At 39.6% G+C, this 19,839-nt stretch overlaps 1 protein-coding gene across 1 annotated transcript in view; it reads right to left on the reverse strand.

Annotated features, from left to right (window-relative positions):
• The window catches only part of LOC139319888 (sodium- and chloride-dependent GABA transporter 2-like), an 81,393-nt gene that overhangs the window by 46,390 nt on the left and 15,164 nt on the right, over window positions 1–19,839 (reverse strand). Inside the window, exons 4-5 of the mRNA XM_070947938.1 lie at window positions 19,714–19,795; window positions 18,323–18,455 (exon numbers count right to left, since the gene is read on the reverse strand). Of these exons, the coding sequence (XP_070804039.1) occupies window positions 18,323–18,455; window positions 19,714–19,795 (215 nt within the window). The remainder of the gene's footprint in view (window positions 1–18,322; window positions 18,456–19,713; window positions 19,796–19,839) is intronic.

Here is a 19,839-nt window from a genome sequence, read left to right on the forward strand (position 1 = left end):
GTGATGTCTACGCTGGCTGGGGCATGTCATGAGAATGGTTGATGGTCAGATTCCGAAAGATCTCCTGCATGGAGAATTAGTGCAGGGAAAGCGCCTCAGAGGGAGACCACAGCTGCGATATAAGGATATCTGCAAGAGGGACCTAAAGGCCCTGGGAATGGACATTAACAACTGGGAAACCTTGACCTCCGATCGTTCAGCTTGAAGGCTAAAGACGCAGCACGGCCTTCTCCGATTCGAAGAGACACTTGTTCGGCAGGCTGAGGCAAAAAGGCAGTCCCGGAACCAGTGAAATCTGGGGGCTGGGCAGGGGACGGAATGTATCTGCCCTTAGGGTGGAAGGGATTGCCACTCTCGAATTGGCCTTTTTAGTCACACTAGATGCTGTTTTAGGACCTCTTTCCAGAGCGCAATACCATAGTCTCTTGAGACTGAAGGATGCCAATGACTAAGTTCTTTAATTTTAATATGAACAGCAAAGACTTAATTAGAAGACTTCCAATGTCCCTTCCAGCTCTATGATTCTATTAATTCTTGATCAATCAGTGATGTTCATTCCCAGCTTTTAGATCAGGGGTCTCCAGCCTTGGCAACTTTAAGACTTGTGGACTTCAACTCCCAGAATTCCTCAGCCAGCTTTGCTTTGCTGGCTGAGGAATTCTGGGAGTTGAAGTCCACAAGTCTTAAAGTTGCCAAGGTTGAAGACCCCTGCTTTAGATCACACTCTCCTGCTTGATTGGTGATTAAGGAATAAGCAGAACTGTCATTGGTCCCTCCTGAGTAAATCAGGAAAAAGAGGACTTCCTTGAAATAAAGCCTCTAGTGGCAGCACTAGCATGGGCAGCACTACCCATCCGGTTGCATTCCGGCCAAGGTTTTATGCAGCTGTCCTTGAGAGGATGCAGTGGCGTTGTGGGTAAGGAATTCCATCCACTACATCCTGTTGCACAAAAAACAACAAACAGCAAGCATTGATCCAAAATAAATGAGATGTGTGGCTCTCTCTCAAAAAAAATTTTTTTAGCAAAACTAAGCAAGCTTACCCTGCAAAACATGATTTTAGTTTGATTATTTCCAATGTCAATATTTTATTTTATAAGGTTTCAAGCTTCTGTTACCATTTTGATACGTAGATTAAACATATATTATGAAAAAAAATGATTTATTTCTTCCCAAACTGCAACAAAAATGATAACTGATATTCATTGAGCAAATTATGGAGTTTTAGGACAGATAGAAGAACAGCATTTAAGAATCCTGATTTATTCTAACTGGTGGGATATCTTACTTATGCAGAAAAATTATTCCCAAGCTAACCCATGAATTTGTTTTCATTGAGAATTACTGGAGATTGAATTCAAAACGTTTTACATACAAGATTTGGTGATGGAAGCAACTATTGATCACTGAGAAACAGAAAGCCATGGCTGAGTCAATACATTACATAAAGCCAGAAAATGTCTTGATTTGGATTTAGCACAATTTGTAAATCCAGCAATTGTGTTTTCTAACCAAGACTTGTACCTTGGTGTTATGCCTGAATGAAGTTCACTCAACAGGCTGTAATTAAAGTAAACATTACTCTGATTTGTGAAACCCATTCATTACATTTAGCCTCCAACTGACAAGGAATCATTGAAGCTTCAAAATTTCATTCACTATTTTTCCATTTTAAAAATAAAAGTTATGGTTCAATTGGAAAAATACATATTAACAGGAATTCTAAAACAAAACCCTTTTTAATTCTTTGATCCATTTGGCTTAGAATATATCCACAAAGGAGGTTTTCTCTCAGTTATTTTTGGATTGAAATTACAGCTAAAAAAAAAGAGTTTGCAAGTCATGCATGTCCACTTAACTGGCTCAACACTTAACCTTTTCGTACGGTAGATAAATTAAGTACAGCATGGAAATTGCTATATTATCTGAAATATAGCTAAAGCAAAACACTGAAAGGAAATTTTGTTCTCACCTCTTGTCCACAAGTCACCACAATCAATGCCCCCCTAAAAGATAAAGTACCATAAAGGTAAAGGTAAAGATTCCCCTCGCACATATGTGCTAGTCATTCCCGACTCTAGGGGGTGGTGCTCATCTCAGTATCAAAGCCGAAGAGCCAGTGCTGTCTGAAGATATCTCCATGGTCATGTGGCCGGCATGACTAAATGCCAAAGGTGCACGGAACACTGTACCTTCCCACCAAAGATAGTCCGTATTTTTCTACTTGCCTTTTTTACGTGCTTTCGAACTGCTAGGTTGGCAGAAGCTGCGGCAAGTAACAGGAGCTCACCCCATTACGTGGCACTAGGGATTCGAACTGCTGAACTGCCGACCTTTCGATCGACAAGCTCAGCATCTTAGCCACTGAGCATCACGTCCCTTATTAAAGTGCCATACAATTCTACAAATGCTTGATGAGATACTGATTCCAGAAATGAATGAAGTTTCCAAAAAGTAGGGCTACTATGTTAATATAAGCTGTTAGTTGAACCAAGTATCTTCTGAATTACAATAGATAGCTGTAGATAGGGCTATGCAGTTGATTAGGGAATAGTCAGCATGACTTGACTCACCATCCATGTATCCATGCAGCCTACGAGAACCCTGTTACTTACAGTAGTTGTGTTATCACTGCTTCCAAATCTATCAGGCGTGAAAGATCAGGACCATATGTGATGTTCCAATTAAACTAATTTGTTCATTCCTATGCATAGGAATCTATTCAACTAACAGTTATCACTATCTTGACATTAGATAAGGGTCAACGGAATTCAAGAGGAGTTAGACTAAATCCATTTGTGGCTACATACAGACTGTAGGCTGATTCCTCTTTTGACTCCACCCCCAGGTTCTGTCACTCTTTCTCCTAAAAAAGCAAGCTTAGATACTGCTATGAAGAATAACCTGTGTATTCAATGCATTCTTGGATGATGGAACATTTACTTTGAATGAAAAAATAGGAAGGAAGATTTTTTTTTTTAATCATGGCCCTGTTTTGCTTCTGTGCTTTTCCATGTCTACAGATATTCCCTCTCTCCCTGCCATAAAAACAAAACAATCAAGCTTTTATACTAATTTGGATTTTTAGTTTGCAAGCTAGAAACAGCATAAATCAAATCCTTTTTAAGCCAAATCTCCCTCCCAAGGATTTATTAACCTTTTCACCCACTGGAATAAAAGCAAATAATTCTGAGTACTTTCACTGCCCAAACCCTCTGAAAAACTTTTGTTCTTACCAAGTTCTCCCACTTAATATTTATAAGTGACAACACACCCATCAGCTGATCAATAATGAAACTCAAAAACTGGCATCCAATCAAGACCCCATGCCCATCTTTCGCTCATTATTTTTGCTATGGAGAAAGGAGAAACCCACTCAAGCTGAAGAGAAATGATAAAGCTGCCTCTCTGTTCAACCAAAAGACGTATTGCAATCGCAGTATTATAGACCTGGATTGTGTAGACAGTGTTGGTAGGCAAATATGATATGTATTGAAATAAATAAAGATAGGGAGGGGAACAAGTACACATAGTGTGTAATGATATGTGGGAATGATCTTGAGAGACTGAACAAAGAGTTACTGCCTAAGGAGCAGTCAATAAGAGGGAGCAGTCAATAAGAGGAAGCATAACCCACAGTTGTATAGTGGAGAAGCTCAGGGGGTCTCTCTTGCTAAGTTATTGGGTTGTACCAGAATGGGACAACTGTCTGCAGCCAACTTGCCACAGCCATCTTGCTGTGGCCATATTGCCATGGCCAACTCACTGTAGCCAGCTAGCAGTGGCCAACCCAGCATGGCCATCTCATCATGGGACAACTTGCCAGGGACAATTCCTTGCAGGATAAGGTAAAGGTAAAGGTTCCCCTCGCACATATGTGCTAGTCATTCCCGATTCTAGGGGGGTGCTCATCTCCATTTCAAAGCCGAAGAGCCAGTGCTGTCCGAAGACATCTCCGTAATCATGTGGCCGGCATGACTAAAAGCCAAAGGCACACAGAACGCTGTTACCTTCCCACCAAAGGTGGCCCCTATTTTTCTACTTGCATTTTTTACGTGCTTTCGAACGGCTAGGTTGGCAGAAGCTGGGACAAGTAATGGGAGTTTACCCCGTTACGCAGCATTATAACTCAACGCAATAAATAACTCAAAGGATAACTCAACACAATAAATGTTATCTGCCACTGTTTCTCCTACATTAGTTCTATTGACAAAAATGGAAATAATGTAGAAGAAACAGTGGTAGATAACATTTATTGCATTGAGTTATCTTCCGTGAATTGCCCCACGGCAAGTTGTTCTATTGTGAGTTGGCTGCAGTGAGTTGTCCTGCAGTGAATTGGCCATGGCTGGATGGTCATGCTAGATTGACAATGGCGAGATGGATAGGACAAGTTGACCACTGCGAGATGGCCGCAGAGAGTTGTCCTAGACCCAGGTTGTACAGGTGACAGTGGGAGAACCGTACTTTCAGACTTGCAAGATTCTGTTAACATAGTTTACAATAAAGTAGAATTAGTTCACCTGGTAGTGGTTTCTGTCTGGTCTACTGGAGAAGATTGACAAGTATTCTTCAGGTGGAAAACCTATGAAACACTTTCCTTCCAATACAATACAAAAGACTTGAGAGACTGGCACTAAATCAAGGAGAAACATAGCCAAAAATGCACTAGATGATGGATGGTTTGCATGGAATGCTACAACTTACCTTGCACACCAGATGCCTAGAACAAAAGGCAAATCTGCATTATACTCTTAAGTACTGTGTTTCCCCGAAAATAAGACCTTGTCTTACATTTTCTTGAACCCCAAAATAAGCACTTGGCCTTATTTTTGGGGAGGTCTTATTATTTTGGGGCACATGGAGCAAGATGGGACTCCTCTTGCAGTCTTCTGATTTCCACTCTGTCTCCCTAACCCTAACCAGAGGAATGGTGGGAACTGGCTGTGCATGCATTTAAATATTTTCAGGGAGGGCTTATTTTTGGGGAAGGCTTATTTTTTTGGAGGGCTTATTTTAGCGCATGCACTCAAAAGCCTGATTGGGTTTGTTATTAGGGGATGTCTTATTTTAGGGGAAACAGTAATTATTCCACTCATTTTCTTTTCTGGAGCCCTAGGAATTCTAAGACTTGGGGCACAATGAGCCCCAAAAACTTTGATGTATTAGCATTTCTCAGATTTTATAGAGGGAAGCCAAGAGAATTACAGCTGATACAAAAGTAATATATGATTATAGGTAGACATTCCTAGAATCTTCCCACCCATCTCTGATTTAATTTCCTTCCTTATCAATTTTCTTATTATTCATTTGTTAGATTTACATCCCATCTTTGGTTTCAGGCAGCAAATCTCATAAGAGATTTGCTGCCTGAATCTGATCACATTTTTCAATATTGTCTTCTGATTGATGTGCATAGCTTTATGCATCTTTTGGCACCTTGGGCTTTCAATAGTGATCTGCCTATGCAGCTATGGGGACATCGCTTCATCTGAAGTTCTCCCATCTGTACTTCAGTAGACTTCAGCCATCCTCTGAAGGTTATAACACACGGCGCATTTTAAGGCTTTTGGCTCTAGGATTTCAAGAACTTACCAATGAATCTAATGGCATGGAATGGGCTTCCTGGAAGCACCAGAATATTTGCTTTGTTGTAATGCCTGGCAAAAATCCAACACTGCTGATTCATGTTGATTCAAAGAAGCAATAACAGATGTTTGGCTTATATGTGACCTTTTATTCCCTCTGTTTCTAAAACAGTGTTTCGGAGGGACTTCGCTTCTAGAAAGCCTACTGTGATCAAAATATTGTTCACTGCTTCATGGTGTTGTATAATAAAATTAATTTTGTTCAGTCCAGTTCACATGGGTTTTTTTTTTCCCAAGGGACTTATTCCATGTCATTCATCTGAAGGGGACTTGAATTCTCCCTCCAGTGTTTTCTTCTTTGATATTGAAATACCTTGACAAGTTTCTTAGACGTGTGAAGCTACTGCTGTGATGGAATGGAAAATGTTTGAGAACACTTCACAGAGGGTTTTGGGGTTTTTTTGTACCACTATCATGCCCTCATTCCCTTAAAACTCATATTGTCCATCTGAGAAGAAGCAAAGTGAAATATTTCCAAGCAGTTGGGTAGAGGTGCAATTAGGTTGGAATTGCACAGTTAAAGGAGTAGAACTAAATTTCTCCTTCGCTTCATTTGTCCAGTTTAATTGTTTCTACTCCCCAGAAAGTGAGGGAGGGAGAGTTTAGTGCAATAAACTATCCTTGAATCTCTAATATTCAGAGCCTTGGTGGAGCAACGGACTAAAGCGTTGTTAAATAGCACTTAGCCACCAATTGCCTGCAATTACTGCGAGTTCAAATCTCACCAGGCTCAAGGTTGACTCAGCCTTCCATCCTTCCGAGGTAGGTAAAATGAGGACCCGGATTGTGGGGGCAATAAGCTGACTTTGTATAATAAAGAACACCGCTTAGGGGGGCCCGAAAGCCCTACTAAGCAGGTATATACAAAAGTATGAAGGCTATTACTTAACACATTATAAGCCGCCCTGAGTCTCCGGAGAAGGGCGGCATATAAATTGAACCAATAAATAAACAATAAATAAATTCAGGAGAGATTTGGAGGATGATTGAAATGGAAAAATCCATGAAATGTATTAAGCCTCCTCCAACTCCACAAACCAACTTCCTTCCTTCACATAGTTACTTTTACATCCTTTCTCTTTTAAAATAATCAGAACATAATACCGAATTACAGATAAGAAACTAAAACTGTATGACCCTTGTTGGGTCACACCTTGAAGTCTACAGATATCACCAGATGTTCATTGCAGTGAGACTCAAAGCCAATCTTATAACTGCTCCCTTCTAGTGATTGCATTCCAAGAAGAGAAATATTACCTCCTGGACAGGAATACACAGCTTTTATTGTGACTTGCAACTGTCATGGTAGATGAATGTTCTTTGGCCCAGGTTCCTTCTACATTATTTCTAGCTTGGTCTTCATATTCTAACTAAAGCACCAGTTCATTTGAAAAACACAGATCCTTCTTCCAAAACACCCCTACATCAGAGATGAGAACTTGCCAGAGGTATTGATTCTTTTGCCACCCACTGATGACAGTTGCAAAAGATCAGGGAAGAAAACTTATACACGGAATTAAAGAATAAGTGGATTTTTTTTTTAAAGAATCAGAGTTGAAAAAGTGATCACAAAATTCAGAAACATGGGCAACCTCACAAATGTAAACATCAAAGATAGGTTCTGCCTAAAAATAAAAGTAGATAATCTAGGAATGCTTATGCCACAAAACATTGCTATTGTGAAATTTACAACAAATGGTGATCCTTAGAACTGTAGCTAGTAGATAGAATAGAATAGAATAGAATAGAATAGAATAGAATAGAATAGAATAGAATAGAATAGAATAGAATAGAATACTTTATTTGTCCAAGAGTGATTCGACGCACAAGGAATTTGTCTCTGGTGTAGAAGCTCCCAGTCTACATGCAAAGCAACAGAGTAATAATAATAATACCAATCAGAAGAGAAAGTAGATAGCAAGAAGGATAATAATAACACTACAGCATGGATAAATATACATAGATACTAGGCAGTACTGCGAGAATTAGGTGTTCAACAGAACGATGGCATGAGGGGAAAAACTGTCAGTGTCTAGTTATTTTGGCATGCAATGACCTATAAGCAGTGTCCTGGGGTCTACAACAATTCACCACAGCCAAATCACCATGAACAACTTGCTGCAGCCAACCTGCCATGGCCAACTCACCGTAGCCAATTTGCCACGGGACAATTTGCCACGGCCAACTCACCACAGAACAACTCACTGTGGGACAAGAGTGACACTAATAACAAAGAAATAGAGGAATAGAATCATTAAAGAAAGGATGCCAAAGGAGGGACAAAATGTGAATGACAAAAATTAAAATAATTTTTAAAATAATTTTAAATAATTAAATTGAATTGTTGAATTGTCCGGCAGCAAATTGTCCTGTGGCAAATTGTCCTGTTCCGGTGTCCCGAGTTGAAATGTTTTATATCCAGGATGTGAGGCAGGAGTGGGTTCTACTTACCTTTACCACTGGTTTGCAACGGGATCACGCACGCACGCACGCTCGCTCTTCATGCGCAGATCGCTGATGACGACATCCAGGGTGGTGGGCGGGGCCTCCTGTCAGTTTTACTACTGGTTCTTGCGAACCGGTCTTAACTGGGGGCAACCCACCACTGATGTGAGGGATCTGTAAGATATTTTCTCAGTCCTCTTTCTATGGAAGGCAGACTGGTTGCAATTGTTCTTTCTGCAGTCCTAACCAGTGGTGGGATTCAGCCGGTTCTCTCCAGATCACGCGAACCAGTAGCGGCGACTGTGGGAAGCGCTGCCCACCCACCCGGACGTAATGCGCAACTACTGCACATGCACAGAAGGCCATGCGCATGTGCAGAAGTGGCATGTGCGAGCGAAAAGAGCACCCGTGCGCGCACGCTCACATTTGCAAACTAGTAGGGAAGGTAAGTGAACCCCACCTCTGTGGAGTCTGTACCTGTCCTGTTTGGTTTCTGTACAGACCCAGTAATTCCTCCATAAAACTGTATCAATAGTTCCTGGGACAGCCTGAACTTCCTGAGTTGATGCAGAAAGAACATTCTTTGTTGTACCTTTTTAATGATGGTTCTAATGTTGTTTTTACCAGGATATATAAATCTGAAAAATGAGATATTTTTTGCCTAAAAATATGGACTAAATGAAATATCACTCCCCGCCTCCATCAGCCATTGTAGATTGGAGCGTCCAGAATTTATTATTTTTTTTTTAATTTTTCAGGCTTCTCTCCTTTTTCATCCAGAAGCCCCTCCATTTTGAGCTGAGAGAATGAGACTGGCCCCAAATCATGCAGTGAGCATCCATTGCTGAAAACAAACTTAAACCTGGCCTTTTCGAACTCCTCATCTAAGTCCTCAGCCAGATGTTACATAGCACCAGTTACATAAATAAGCAAGAATTAACTCCAATGTTCCTTCCCAACGTGGGATATTGGAATGATGAAACAAGTCTTGTGAACTTTAGAAAAAGCGTTTTTTCCCTTTACTACCTTCATCATTTTTTCCCTCTGTTGGGGTTTCAGAACTGTAAGAAAAGCTTTCATCGTGTGCCATTTCCTTACACAGCGGGATCCCAGCATGTGTTAGGAAAAGCATCCAAGGCAGGATTGTTTTGGGTCAGCTGATGCTTCAATGTAGACATAGCCTTTCTCTTAATTAATCTGATTTTTAGAAGATGTTCCAAAATTATTCAGGTTACCTTAGAGTATATCGCTATAAAATGATATTTGCAAAGATACTATCTGACAAAGAAGAAGCAAACTTCCGTACATTAAAGAGAGACTGAAAAATAAAAGTAATGAGAAGTGGGAAAATAAATCTAGGTATGGACTAATTATGGAACTTTTAAAGCAGGGCTTTAAACACTTTTTTAAAATGTTTTTAATGGTTTTGTCATTGCTTTTAATTATGGGGCCAAATATATATATATATCTTTTTAATTGTATTTTAATGTTTGTAGTTTATGTTTTTACTTTGGCTGTACACCGCCCTGAGTCCTTAGGGAGAAGGGCGGTATATAAATTCGATATAAAATAAAATAAATAAATAAAGGGCTGAAATCCAGCAAGTTCTGACAGGTTCTGGAGAACCGGTAGCAGAAATTCTGAATAATTCGGAGAACCGGCAAATACCACCTCTGCCTGGCACCAGAGTGGGGTGGGAATGGAGATTTTGCAATATCCTTCCCCCAGGAGTGGGGAGGAAATGGAGATTTTGCAGTATCCTTCCCCTGGAGTGGGGTGGGAACGGAGATTTTGCAGTATCCTTCCCCTGCCATGCCCACCCAGCCACCCCCACAGAACCGGTAGTAAAAAAAATTGGATTTCACCACTGTTTTAAAGGATATCTTTGCTGCCTCGGTTCTCCCAAATGTGAAATACATGCTTTGCATGCTGATCGCCTAGTTTCAGGCTCTTATTCAGCCAATAAAAAAAGGCTGAATAATTTCTGCATGTGGAGCTCACATTTTTCTTTAAAATCAGCCTCCAAGAACCTCAGGAGCAAAGCTGTGGTCAGAGTTGAGTAACCGGGTTTGGAGGTTGAAAGCAAAATTTTGAATCAAGGATAGGGGCTTCATGAAGCCCTGAGCCATGAGTTGCTGACCTCTGAGTACAAACAAATCCCTTTCTAATCTCTTAGAAAGCAAATGGAGAGGGGAAGCCTTTTTGAAATCCTGAGTTGCTGCTGCTGCTACTCAAAATATAATATTAGGACTTTTGGTCTCTTAGCGCTACCCAACTGAGGTTGTAGCAGATTAATTTGTCTAAATGCAGAATGGTGAATTGCTGCTCAGCATGGCAAATTAACTTCATGAAGGTAGGAAATGAAGCTAAGGATTTGCAAACCTGTGGGGAAAGTCTGAGGATTGGAGAAAGCATGAACTCATTAGTCTTCATCTAAGAGGAAGACTGCACCCCCACCACTGAGGGATAGCAAATAGATCCAGGAAATGAGAGGAACATTAATCATGGAGCTGGGATTACAAATTTGAACTTGGTGTAAAAATTGAACTTTTTATACGCCATGCCAGAGCCGTGGTAGACTTCTTATGTAGGAAGACTCTGGCTATATAGATAACCAGAAGTGATCTAAGGCGGCTTTCCAAGATGTTGATATTTAATGCAGAAGATATAGTCCTCTTATGCAGACCCTTTAGAGCAGGGGTGTCAAACTCACGGCCCGTGGGCCAGATGTGTCACATGCTGGCCATGCCCACCCCCGGTTTAGCGAAGGGGAGAAAAGTCTCAAAACATCACATGATGACAACGTCACATGATGACAACATCAGTGGTGGGTTTCTCCCGATTCGGCCCGGTTCCGCCGAGCCGGTAGCGGTGACGATATGATGTCACCGAACCAGTTCTGCCCCCCCTTTCACCCCACCCACCTCCGCGTTATTCTTACCTTTTATTTGGCCCCACCCTCAATCTATTGCTGCCTCCTGAGTCCCAGCTGATGGCTAGAGGGAAAAAAGCTGTTTAAACTCTTGCCGTGGGGCTTCAAAGGGCCGCCCTACAGCTGATCAGTGTTAAAAGAAAACAAATGAATAGACCGATGCCTGCAAAAATAAATGGGCAGACCAGTGCCTGCAAAAATATATGAGTAGACTGGTGCCTGCAAAAATAAATGGGTAGACCAGTGCCTGCAAAAATACATGAGTAGATCGGTACAGCTCTGCAAGCAGTTAAAAGCCTGGTAGACCAGTACCTCTGCTAAATCTTAAAGAATTGTCACATGACCATCAAGCCACGCCCACAAAATAAGCCACGCCCACAGAACCAGTAGTAAAAAAATTTAGAACCCACCCCTGGACAACGTGACGCCTTGAGTTTGACACCCCTGCTTTAGAGAAATATCTTATACAATGTAACAATGTCAACATAAATCAGGGTTGTTCAGTACAATTATAAACCATGATCTGATTTACTTTTAACAGAAGTGATATCCACTCCACATCCAGTAAATCAATAATTCCTTATGCAAACATCTAGCTGAAAAAAAAATCAGCTTGTGGGATGTTTGGGGAAGAAATGACAAACTGAAGATGGCTTAGCAAAAGGCAGAGCTGGTGGGCAGAGCTGGGGAACAAGAAGCCATCAATTAGATGGGCTATTTAAAATCCACTCCAGATAAAGAGAGGATTTGAGATTGCCCACAAGTGCTCCAGACAGTTGCTTCTCATGACAACACTGCAAGACAACGTTCTTCAGCAATTTAAAACTCTGGAAGACGAGGGAATGGTCATCTTGCTCAAACCATGGTCAACCTCTTTGAAAGGACATTAAATATGCTTCTTCCTTTTCTAATCACAATCAGACATTGCTTACTAAGTACTTTTCAGCCTTTTTGAAACTTTTGGATCAACATGACAGAAGATTGGTGATTTTCCTTCAAACTTTAAAGAAAGAAATTTTAATTTCAAGTTTAAGAACTTTAAAAACGGGGTGGGGTGGGGAGGATTAACAGCAAAATGGTGAATAAACCTTTGATTTTAGAAAGTTACAAACAGATTAAGGGTTTAGATAAATTTGAAATAAGATTTTGGAATGAATTATAAAGAATCCTTCCCATAGGAAAATGTTTTTTGAATTGAAAAGAACATAAACCTTTAAAAACTGGACACTTAAGAGAACAAGAAGGAACTAAATATTACAGTTAAAGGAGAAGAACTCTTGAACTCAGTTACTAATACAGAATGAAGCAAAATATTTTAACATTGGACATATTTAAGGATACTTTTGTTCAATAGTCCCAGAAATTAATTTTAACAGGGTCTGGCTCTATAGGTAGACTGTGCACAAAAGATGTTACAGAACAAGTTCTACCTCACAAGATTGAGACTGGATTGAAAGTGGATTTAAAAGTGACAGGCTACAAGAATGACATGGAAAGACATGTTACACTGAATATACAGGATACACACTGACTGATTTCTTAATAATTAAAAGATATACAAACAACAAACCAACAGAGTGACCTGGATAGTTTTCTTATATTGGATTTATAAAAGAGGCTTGTTAAAATTTTGAAAAATTTTGTGAGAAGGGACAATGAATCACTGGAAAACATGTGTGACATTATTTGAAGGGACTATCAGTATTATTAGAAGCAAAAGAAGGGAATATAAAATTGGTTTATTTGATCAAGACTAAAATAACGACGTTGTTATCTCTGGTAATCCTTAATGCACTTTTGTTGACTATGGTAGGACTAAACAATCCTCAGTCAGAATAGAGCTGGAAGGAACCTTGGGGGTCTTCTATTCCAACCCCCTGTTCAAGTAGGAGATCCTATACCATTGTGGACAAATGGCTGTCTAATCTCTTCTTAAAAATCTCCAGTGATGAAGCACCCACAACTTCTGAAGGCAAGCTGTTCCCTTGGTTAACTGTTCTCATTGTTAGAAAGTTTCTCCTTAATTCCAGGTTGCTTCTCTCCTTGATTAGTTTCCATCCAGTTTCTTGTCCTGCCTTCTTGTGCTTTGGAAAATAAATTCACCCCCTCCTCTTTGTGGCAGCCCCTCAAATACTGGAATACTGCTATCATATCACCCCTAGTCCCTCTTTTCTCTAGACTAGCCCTACCCAATTCCTGCAACTGTTCTTCATATGTTTTAGTCTCCAGCCTTTAATCATCTTAGTTGCTCTTCTTTGCGCTTTTTCCAAAGCCTCAACATTGTTTTTATAATGTGGTGACTAAAACTGGATGCAGTCTTTCATGTGTGGTCTTATTAAGGTTTTATAAAGTGGTACTAGTACTTCACTTGATGTTGAGGTTTTATGAAGAATGAGGTTTTATGGATTTGTTAGATAAGAGATGGGATATGGGGAAACGAGATCATTTATTCCACTTTAAGAGACATTCATAAGTTACCAAAATTGTTTATACTTGTAATGAAGATGGGAAGTCACTTCTTTATATATTTCTTTTCTCTTTTTTTACTATATTCTCTTTTTTATTTTATCCTTTCTATTCTTTCTTCTTTTTTCTTTCTTTCTTTTCTACACCTTTTACTTTTACTTTTTATTCTTTTAGGGATTTTTTTAGTTTGTATCAGTTTTTATTGTTGTAATTATAATTCTTAATAAATTACTATTTTTTTTAAAAAATCAGCTTGGGTAGACTAACACATGCACCCATTTTACTGCATTAATTGTGAAAAATAGCTGCCTATTTTCTACACCACCCATATCATGGAAAGTGCAACATTAAATGTATGCAAGCAATGCTAGACCTTTAAATCACTTTCTTATTCCAGAATTAAGGAGGAGTAGAATTACCACATGCTATAAATTTCTAGGAACTGTATCATTCCAGACTGGGAAATTCCTTCTATTTAAAATGAAAATAAAACCTGCCCATTAATTATTAAGTATTATGAAGAAGAGGGACACGCTCTCAGAAACAGGCAGGAACATTTGGTGAGGGGGATTTATATGGGATTCTATTACATGGGAAGATAAAAAAAAATGGAAGATAAAAAAAATAAAACAATCTAGGAAGCCCTCTACCAAAAACACATGTTGTGTTGCAAAAAGTGTCTGGAATAGTGAGCTTAATAGTATATAAAGTAGAAAGAGAAGAAATTAAGTACCTCCTGTTTTGGGCTGTGGACTTCAACTTCCAGAATTCTTCAGCCAACATGGGAATTCTGGGAGTTGAAGTCTTCTCATCGTAAAGTTGCCAAGTTTGAAAAGTTGCCAAGTTTGAAACTCATTGCATAAAATCAAGTCAGCTGTGTGCCAACTGCCCCTCACTTCTCAAAATAATGTGTTTCCCCCTAAGAAACTTTCACTCTCTATTCAGGAAATAGTGGCCAATGGCTTTAAGAGATTACCAGCTCTGTTTTTCAAGCTTTTATTTCATTATCCCTCTGGCAGATGGCAGATTGGCTTCCAGATGTCACCCAAGCTACACCTGTCAAAATGTCAACCTCTACACATTTTTTTTTAAAGGGCAACCTGTTCGGTTTTGCCTTATTCACACATTAACACTCTATTTACTGAAGCCAAGAGAGGAGTTAAATGTTTACTAACGGAATCAGGGCACCAGGTTCCACCAAGCTGACTTAAGGAGTTTCAAGGCACATCACATCCCACAGACCTCTCTAACTGTGAAGACATGGATGCAGCTTAGTTACCAATCCATCTTGGCATCTACCAGTAGTTACTATCTGCTCAAAGAAAAATATTCTGCAATACAGCAACTATGCCTGCATGAATCACATATACAGAGTAATGCATTCCCTGGATGGATTCTTAAGATCATGCTAAAACCTTGTTTCCTTAACCATGGTTTGTCAAATGACCAAAATGTGCTAGTTCAAAAACCGAGGTGTGCAAAATGTTCCATCATGGAATATTCCAGCCTTGAAATGGCTCTGCCAATCTTTTCAGAGGTGGCCCAGGTAAACTACCCTGGATCAGAAAACTTTTGAAGTGTTTTCAGAACACTCAAACTGTTCAAGAGTCAAACTGTTCTAGGACAAACATTTTGCACAGCCATCTTCATTCATAAATCATGGTTTAACGGTTATGGCTTTAGTTTGGCCAGATTCTATCCATTAGGTGTAAGCAAACGAAGGATTGGACTCGGTTTGGCCTTGGACCTGACAGGCATCTAGCATTCAAGACAGATACTTCATGGCATGCTGGCTGGGAAATTCTGAGAATTAATAATCCACATTTCATAAAAGTTGTCTAGGTTGAGAAATACTGCTTTTGGGCATTTTTCTATTTTGAGATAAATCAGGCCCTTTGAGAGTGTGAGTGTGTGTGTCTGTGTGTTCAGGGTGTCTATACACAGGGTGTGTATACATGAGGTACCAAAATTCAAGCTTCATGGGACAATTGCGATATGTTTTATTAATCAATATTTTTACTGAGAAAATGTTGCAGTACTTACTTAGGAATGTTCAAAGGACATGTTTCCAATGAGCAAGGAAGGATTTAAAAGAAAATGGCAGTCAATTCAAATATTTAATGTAATTTATATAATAGACCGTATATGGGGCTTCAAGGGACACAGTGGCTCATTGGCTAAGATGCTGAACTTCTCGATCGAAAGGTTGGCAGTTCAGCAGTTCGAATCCCCAGTGCCGTGTAACGGGGTGAGCTCCCGTTCCTTGTCCCAGCTTCTGCCAACCTAGCAGTTTGAAAGCACATAAAAAATGCAAGTAGAAAAATAGGGACCACCTTTGGTGGGAAGGTAACAGCGTTCCGTGCGCCTTTGGCGTTTAGTCATGCCGGCCACATGACCACGGAGACGTCTTCCGACAGCGCTGGCTCTTCAGTTTTGAAACGGAGATGAGCACCGCCCCCTAGTGTCAGGAACGACTAGCACATATGTGTGAGGGGAACCTTTACCTTTATATGGAGCTTCATTTTTTATACTCCTTCCTCCTATATATGACCATCTTCTTTATGCCCATGGAATATGTATTTTTACATATTTTGGGGCTTAGTATAAACCTAATTACCTGAGTTGCTTAGCAAACTTTCATCATTGTGGACAAGTCTGTCCGGGATAATCTTTTCTTTTCTTTTCCAGTGAAGGAAAATTATACAATCATCTGCTATGCATTTATTTCATTTGATCTAATAAAACACATTTTGGCTTCCACTTTATCAGGAGAAGACTGTTTTCTCATTACTTTCTATTCCCAGATGTTCCAAACAGAATGCTTGGAAATGGCTCCAAAAATGTATGAAAAATATATTTATAAGCCCAAACGGCCACAATATTTTGTATAAAGTAAGGGAGGGTGTCAGATAAAAACGGTGCCATCCCCCTCTTAAAATGATCACTTGGTTCAGCTTCATTAGTTTGCCGTTGTGTGCTTTGTTCTATTCTATTCAAGCCAAGACTTAGCTAGAAATAGAAATAGAATAACAGAGTTGGAAGGGACCTTGGAGGTCTTCTAGTCCAACCCCCTGCCCAGGCAGGAAACCCTACACCACTTCAGACAAATGGTTATCCAACATCTTCTTAAAAATTTCCAGTGTTGGAGCATTCACAACTTCTGCAGGCAAGTTGTTCCACTTATTAATTGTTCTAACTGTCAGGAAATTTCTCCTTAGTTCTAAGTTGCTTCTCTCCTTGATTAGTTTCCACCCGTTGCTTCTTGTCCTGCCCTCAGGTGCTTTGGAGAATAGCTTGACTCCCTCTTCTTTGTGGCAGCCCCTGAGATATTGGAACACTGCTATCATGTCACCCCTAGTCCTTCTTTTCATTAAACTAGACATACCCAGTTCCTGCAACCATTCTTCATATGTTTTAGCCTCCAGTCCCCTAATCCTCTTTGTTGCTCTTCTCTGCACTCTTTATAGAGTCTCCACATCTTTTCTACATCATGGCGACCAAAACTGAATGCAATATTCCAAGTGTGGCCTTACCAAGGCATTATAAAGTGGTATTAATACTTCACGTGATCTTGATTCTATCCCTCTGTTTATGCAGCCTAGAACTGTGTTGTCTTTTTTGGGAGCTGCTGCACACTGCTGTCTCATATAGTCTGTGATACCTATTTCAAGTCATATCTTTCACAGATGCAGCTAGTACAATTTTGAAAAGGCAAAAAAGAAACAGACTAGGGTCTTGGAATATCTCTTACCAATGAGGTGAGGTCTTCCCCCCCCACTTTGTCCTTCCAGAAGGGTATTAAAATGTGACTCTGTGGGTTGACTTGGGGTCCTGACAGAGGTGTTCTATGTTGGAGGTTAGGGTTGGTGGATTAATAAGGAAATTGTCACCACTGTGTCATTCTTGTCTTGGGGTTTTTTAGGCTTTTTTATCTACTGTTTTTTATTTATTTTAATATGTATGATTTGTAAACCACTCAGTCATTCTTCAGTGTGAGCCAGCGGCATATAAATTAAATAAACCAACAAACAAACAAACAATAAATAAATAAATAACCTCCAAGCACCATGATTTGGCCCTCTTCACTTTTCTTTCTATTTACTTTTCACTCCGTCCCTTCACTTTTTTTTTTTTTTTTTAGAAATTTCTCCTTTTAGTCAAGTGTGATAGTGTTGGACCATATCTTCGATGTCCCATTTGCCAAAAAAAAAAAAAAAGTTAACTACAATAGCATTAAGGTCACTTTTTCCTATTGGTTTTGCAACAATTATATCACAGACCATGGTCACCATGGTTGATCCCTTCTACTTGGCTCCAAGATGAACTAATCTAAAGAATCATCACTCAAGTGTAGAAGAAGAACAGGCAGAGTTGGGGACAGAGTTAAATGCATCATCAGTTTGGAATAGTTGCATTCCCACAAGCTCTCCAACCCCTCCTGAATTCCATTGAACCTTATATGGCACCAATTTGGTATTGAACTCAAGTTGACCAGATTCTTGTATATAGAGAATAATATCCCTTGGGAGTTGGGCGGCATAGAAATGCGACAAAATAAATAAATAAAATAAATAAATAAATATAAGATTTATGTTGAATAAATCTTTACTAAATCTTCTACCCTGCAACCCAACTGATGTCCCTGAATCTCTGTACCGTGTTTCCCTGAAAATAAGTCTTATATTTTTTTTGAACCCTGAAATAAGCGCTTGGCCTTATTGCCATGCGTTCAAAAGCCCGATTGGGCTTATTATCAGGGGATGTCTTCTTTTGGGGGAAACAGGGTACCTGACAGGTATCTAGAAATTAGAAAAGAAACGAAGCTGCTTACCTTGCCTGTAGATTTAACCCCTTTCCAAATGCAGAAATAACAGATGATCCAGGCCAGAAGGAGGCATAGTGACAGTTCCCAACGCACTGTGCCCAAATGTTCTATGCCGTCAGAAATGTTTAACACTCTTCGCCTGTGAATGAAATATTGAATAGGTTTTGCTTCATTTGTAGTCCTGGAAAAAAACAGTTTTCTGCTTTCTCCATAATGTATTTTACATGGTGCCTTGCAACAGCTTTCTTTTAGCTGGCGCTTTCCAAATATTTAGAAATTTAGAATAACAGAGTTGGAAGGGACCTTGGAGGTCTTTTAGTCCAACCCCCTGCATAGGCAGGAAACCCTACACCACTTCAGAAAAATGGTTATCTAATCTCTTCTTTAAAACTTCCAGTGTTGGAGCATTCATAACTTCTGGAGGCAAGTTGTTCCACTGATTTATTTATTTATTTATTTATTTTTCATATTTGTATACCGCCCTACTCCCGAAGGACTCAGGGCGGTGAACAGCCATAATAAATACAAATACATATAGAAGTAATAGATTAATTGTTCTAGCTGTCAGGAAATTTCTCCTTAGTTCTAGGTTGCTTCTCTCCTTGTTTAATTTCCATCCATTGCTTCTTGTCCTGCCCTCAGGTGCTTTGGAGAATAGCTTGACTCCCTCTTCTTTGTGGTAGCCCCTGAGATATTGGAACATTGCTATCATGTCACCCCTAGTCCTTCTTTTCATTAAACTAGACATACCCGGTTTCTGCAACCATTCTTCATATGTTTTAGCCTCCAGTCCCCTAATCCTCTTTGTTGCTCTTCTCTGCACTCTTTCTAGAGTCTCCACATCTTTTTTACATCGTGGCGACCAAAACTGAATGCAGTATTTGGGACACGTATTTAGTAGGTAACTAAGGGAAAATCACATTAGGGGAGGATCCATTTTGAAATATTGACAGGATCTTTCTCTGTGTTGTTAGGTGCCATCCTCAGAGATAGCCAACCTAATATTTAGTTTCCCTAAAGTGAAAGGGAGTCGTCTTATCAACTTATCTTTATCTTCAGCTGGCAGTCAGGTACATCCTGCATCTGAAGATAGGGTAATAATTATTACCTGAAATGCTTTTTGTTCCTCTAAAAATAAGCTGATCTTCTGAAGGTTTTATATTCTTTATTACATTATTGTATAAAGTTCTTGGTAGGAGATGTTCCAATAAAGCACCTTTGTTTGATTTTGGTAAGAAATTAGTGAAGGGACATTTGGTAATATTTATGCTAGTTGAACATATGAAGGATTATCATACCAATACTAGTGCATCCAATGGAAAACGCACATGAATTGCTCATGGCCACTATTGGAGAAAGAGAAGCTTCTTAGAAAGAAGGCTAAGATTTTTACTTACTCCCAAAATTCAATGACAGGAGAGGTGCCATTTTCCACTGTCACATTTAGAGAGGCATTCTTCCGGAATTCCACACAGTTCTCTATAAAGTAAGCCACACATACTTTTAATGCATCCAATAAAATA

This window comes from Pituophis catenifer, unplaced genomic scaffold, assembly GCF_029215685.1.
Source record: "Pituophis catenifer annectens isolate HBS135680 unplaced genomic scaffold, rPitCat1.0.hap2 SCAF_7, whole genome shotgun sequence".
NCBI lineage: Eukaryota > Metazoa > Chordata > Lepidosauria > Squamata > Colubridae > Pituophis > Pituophis catenifer.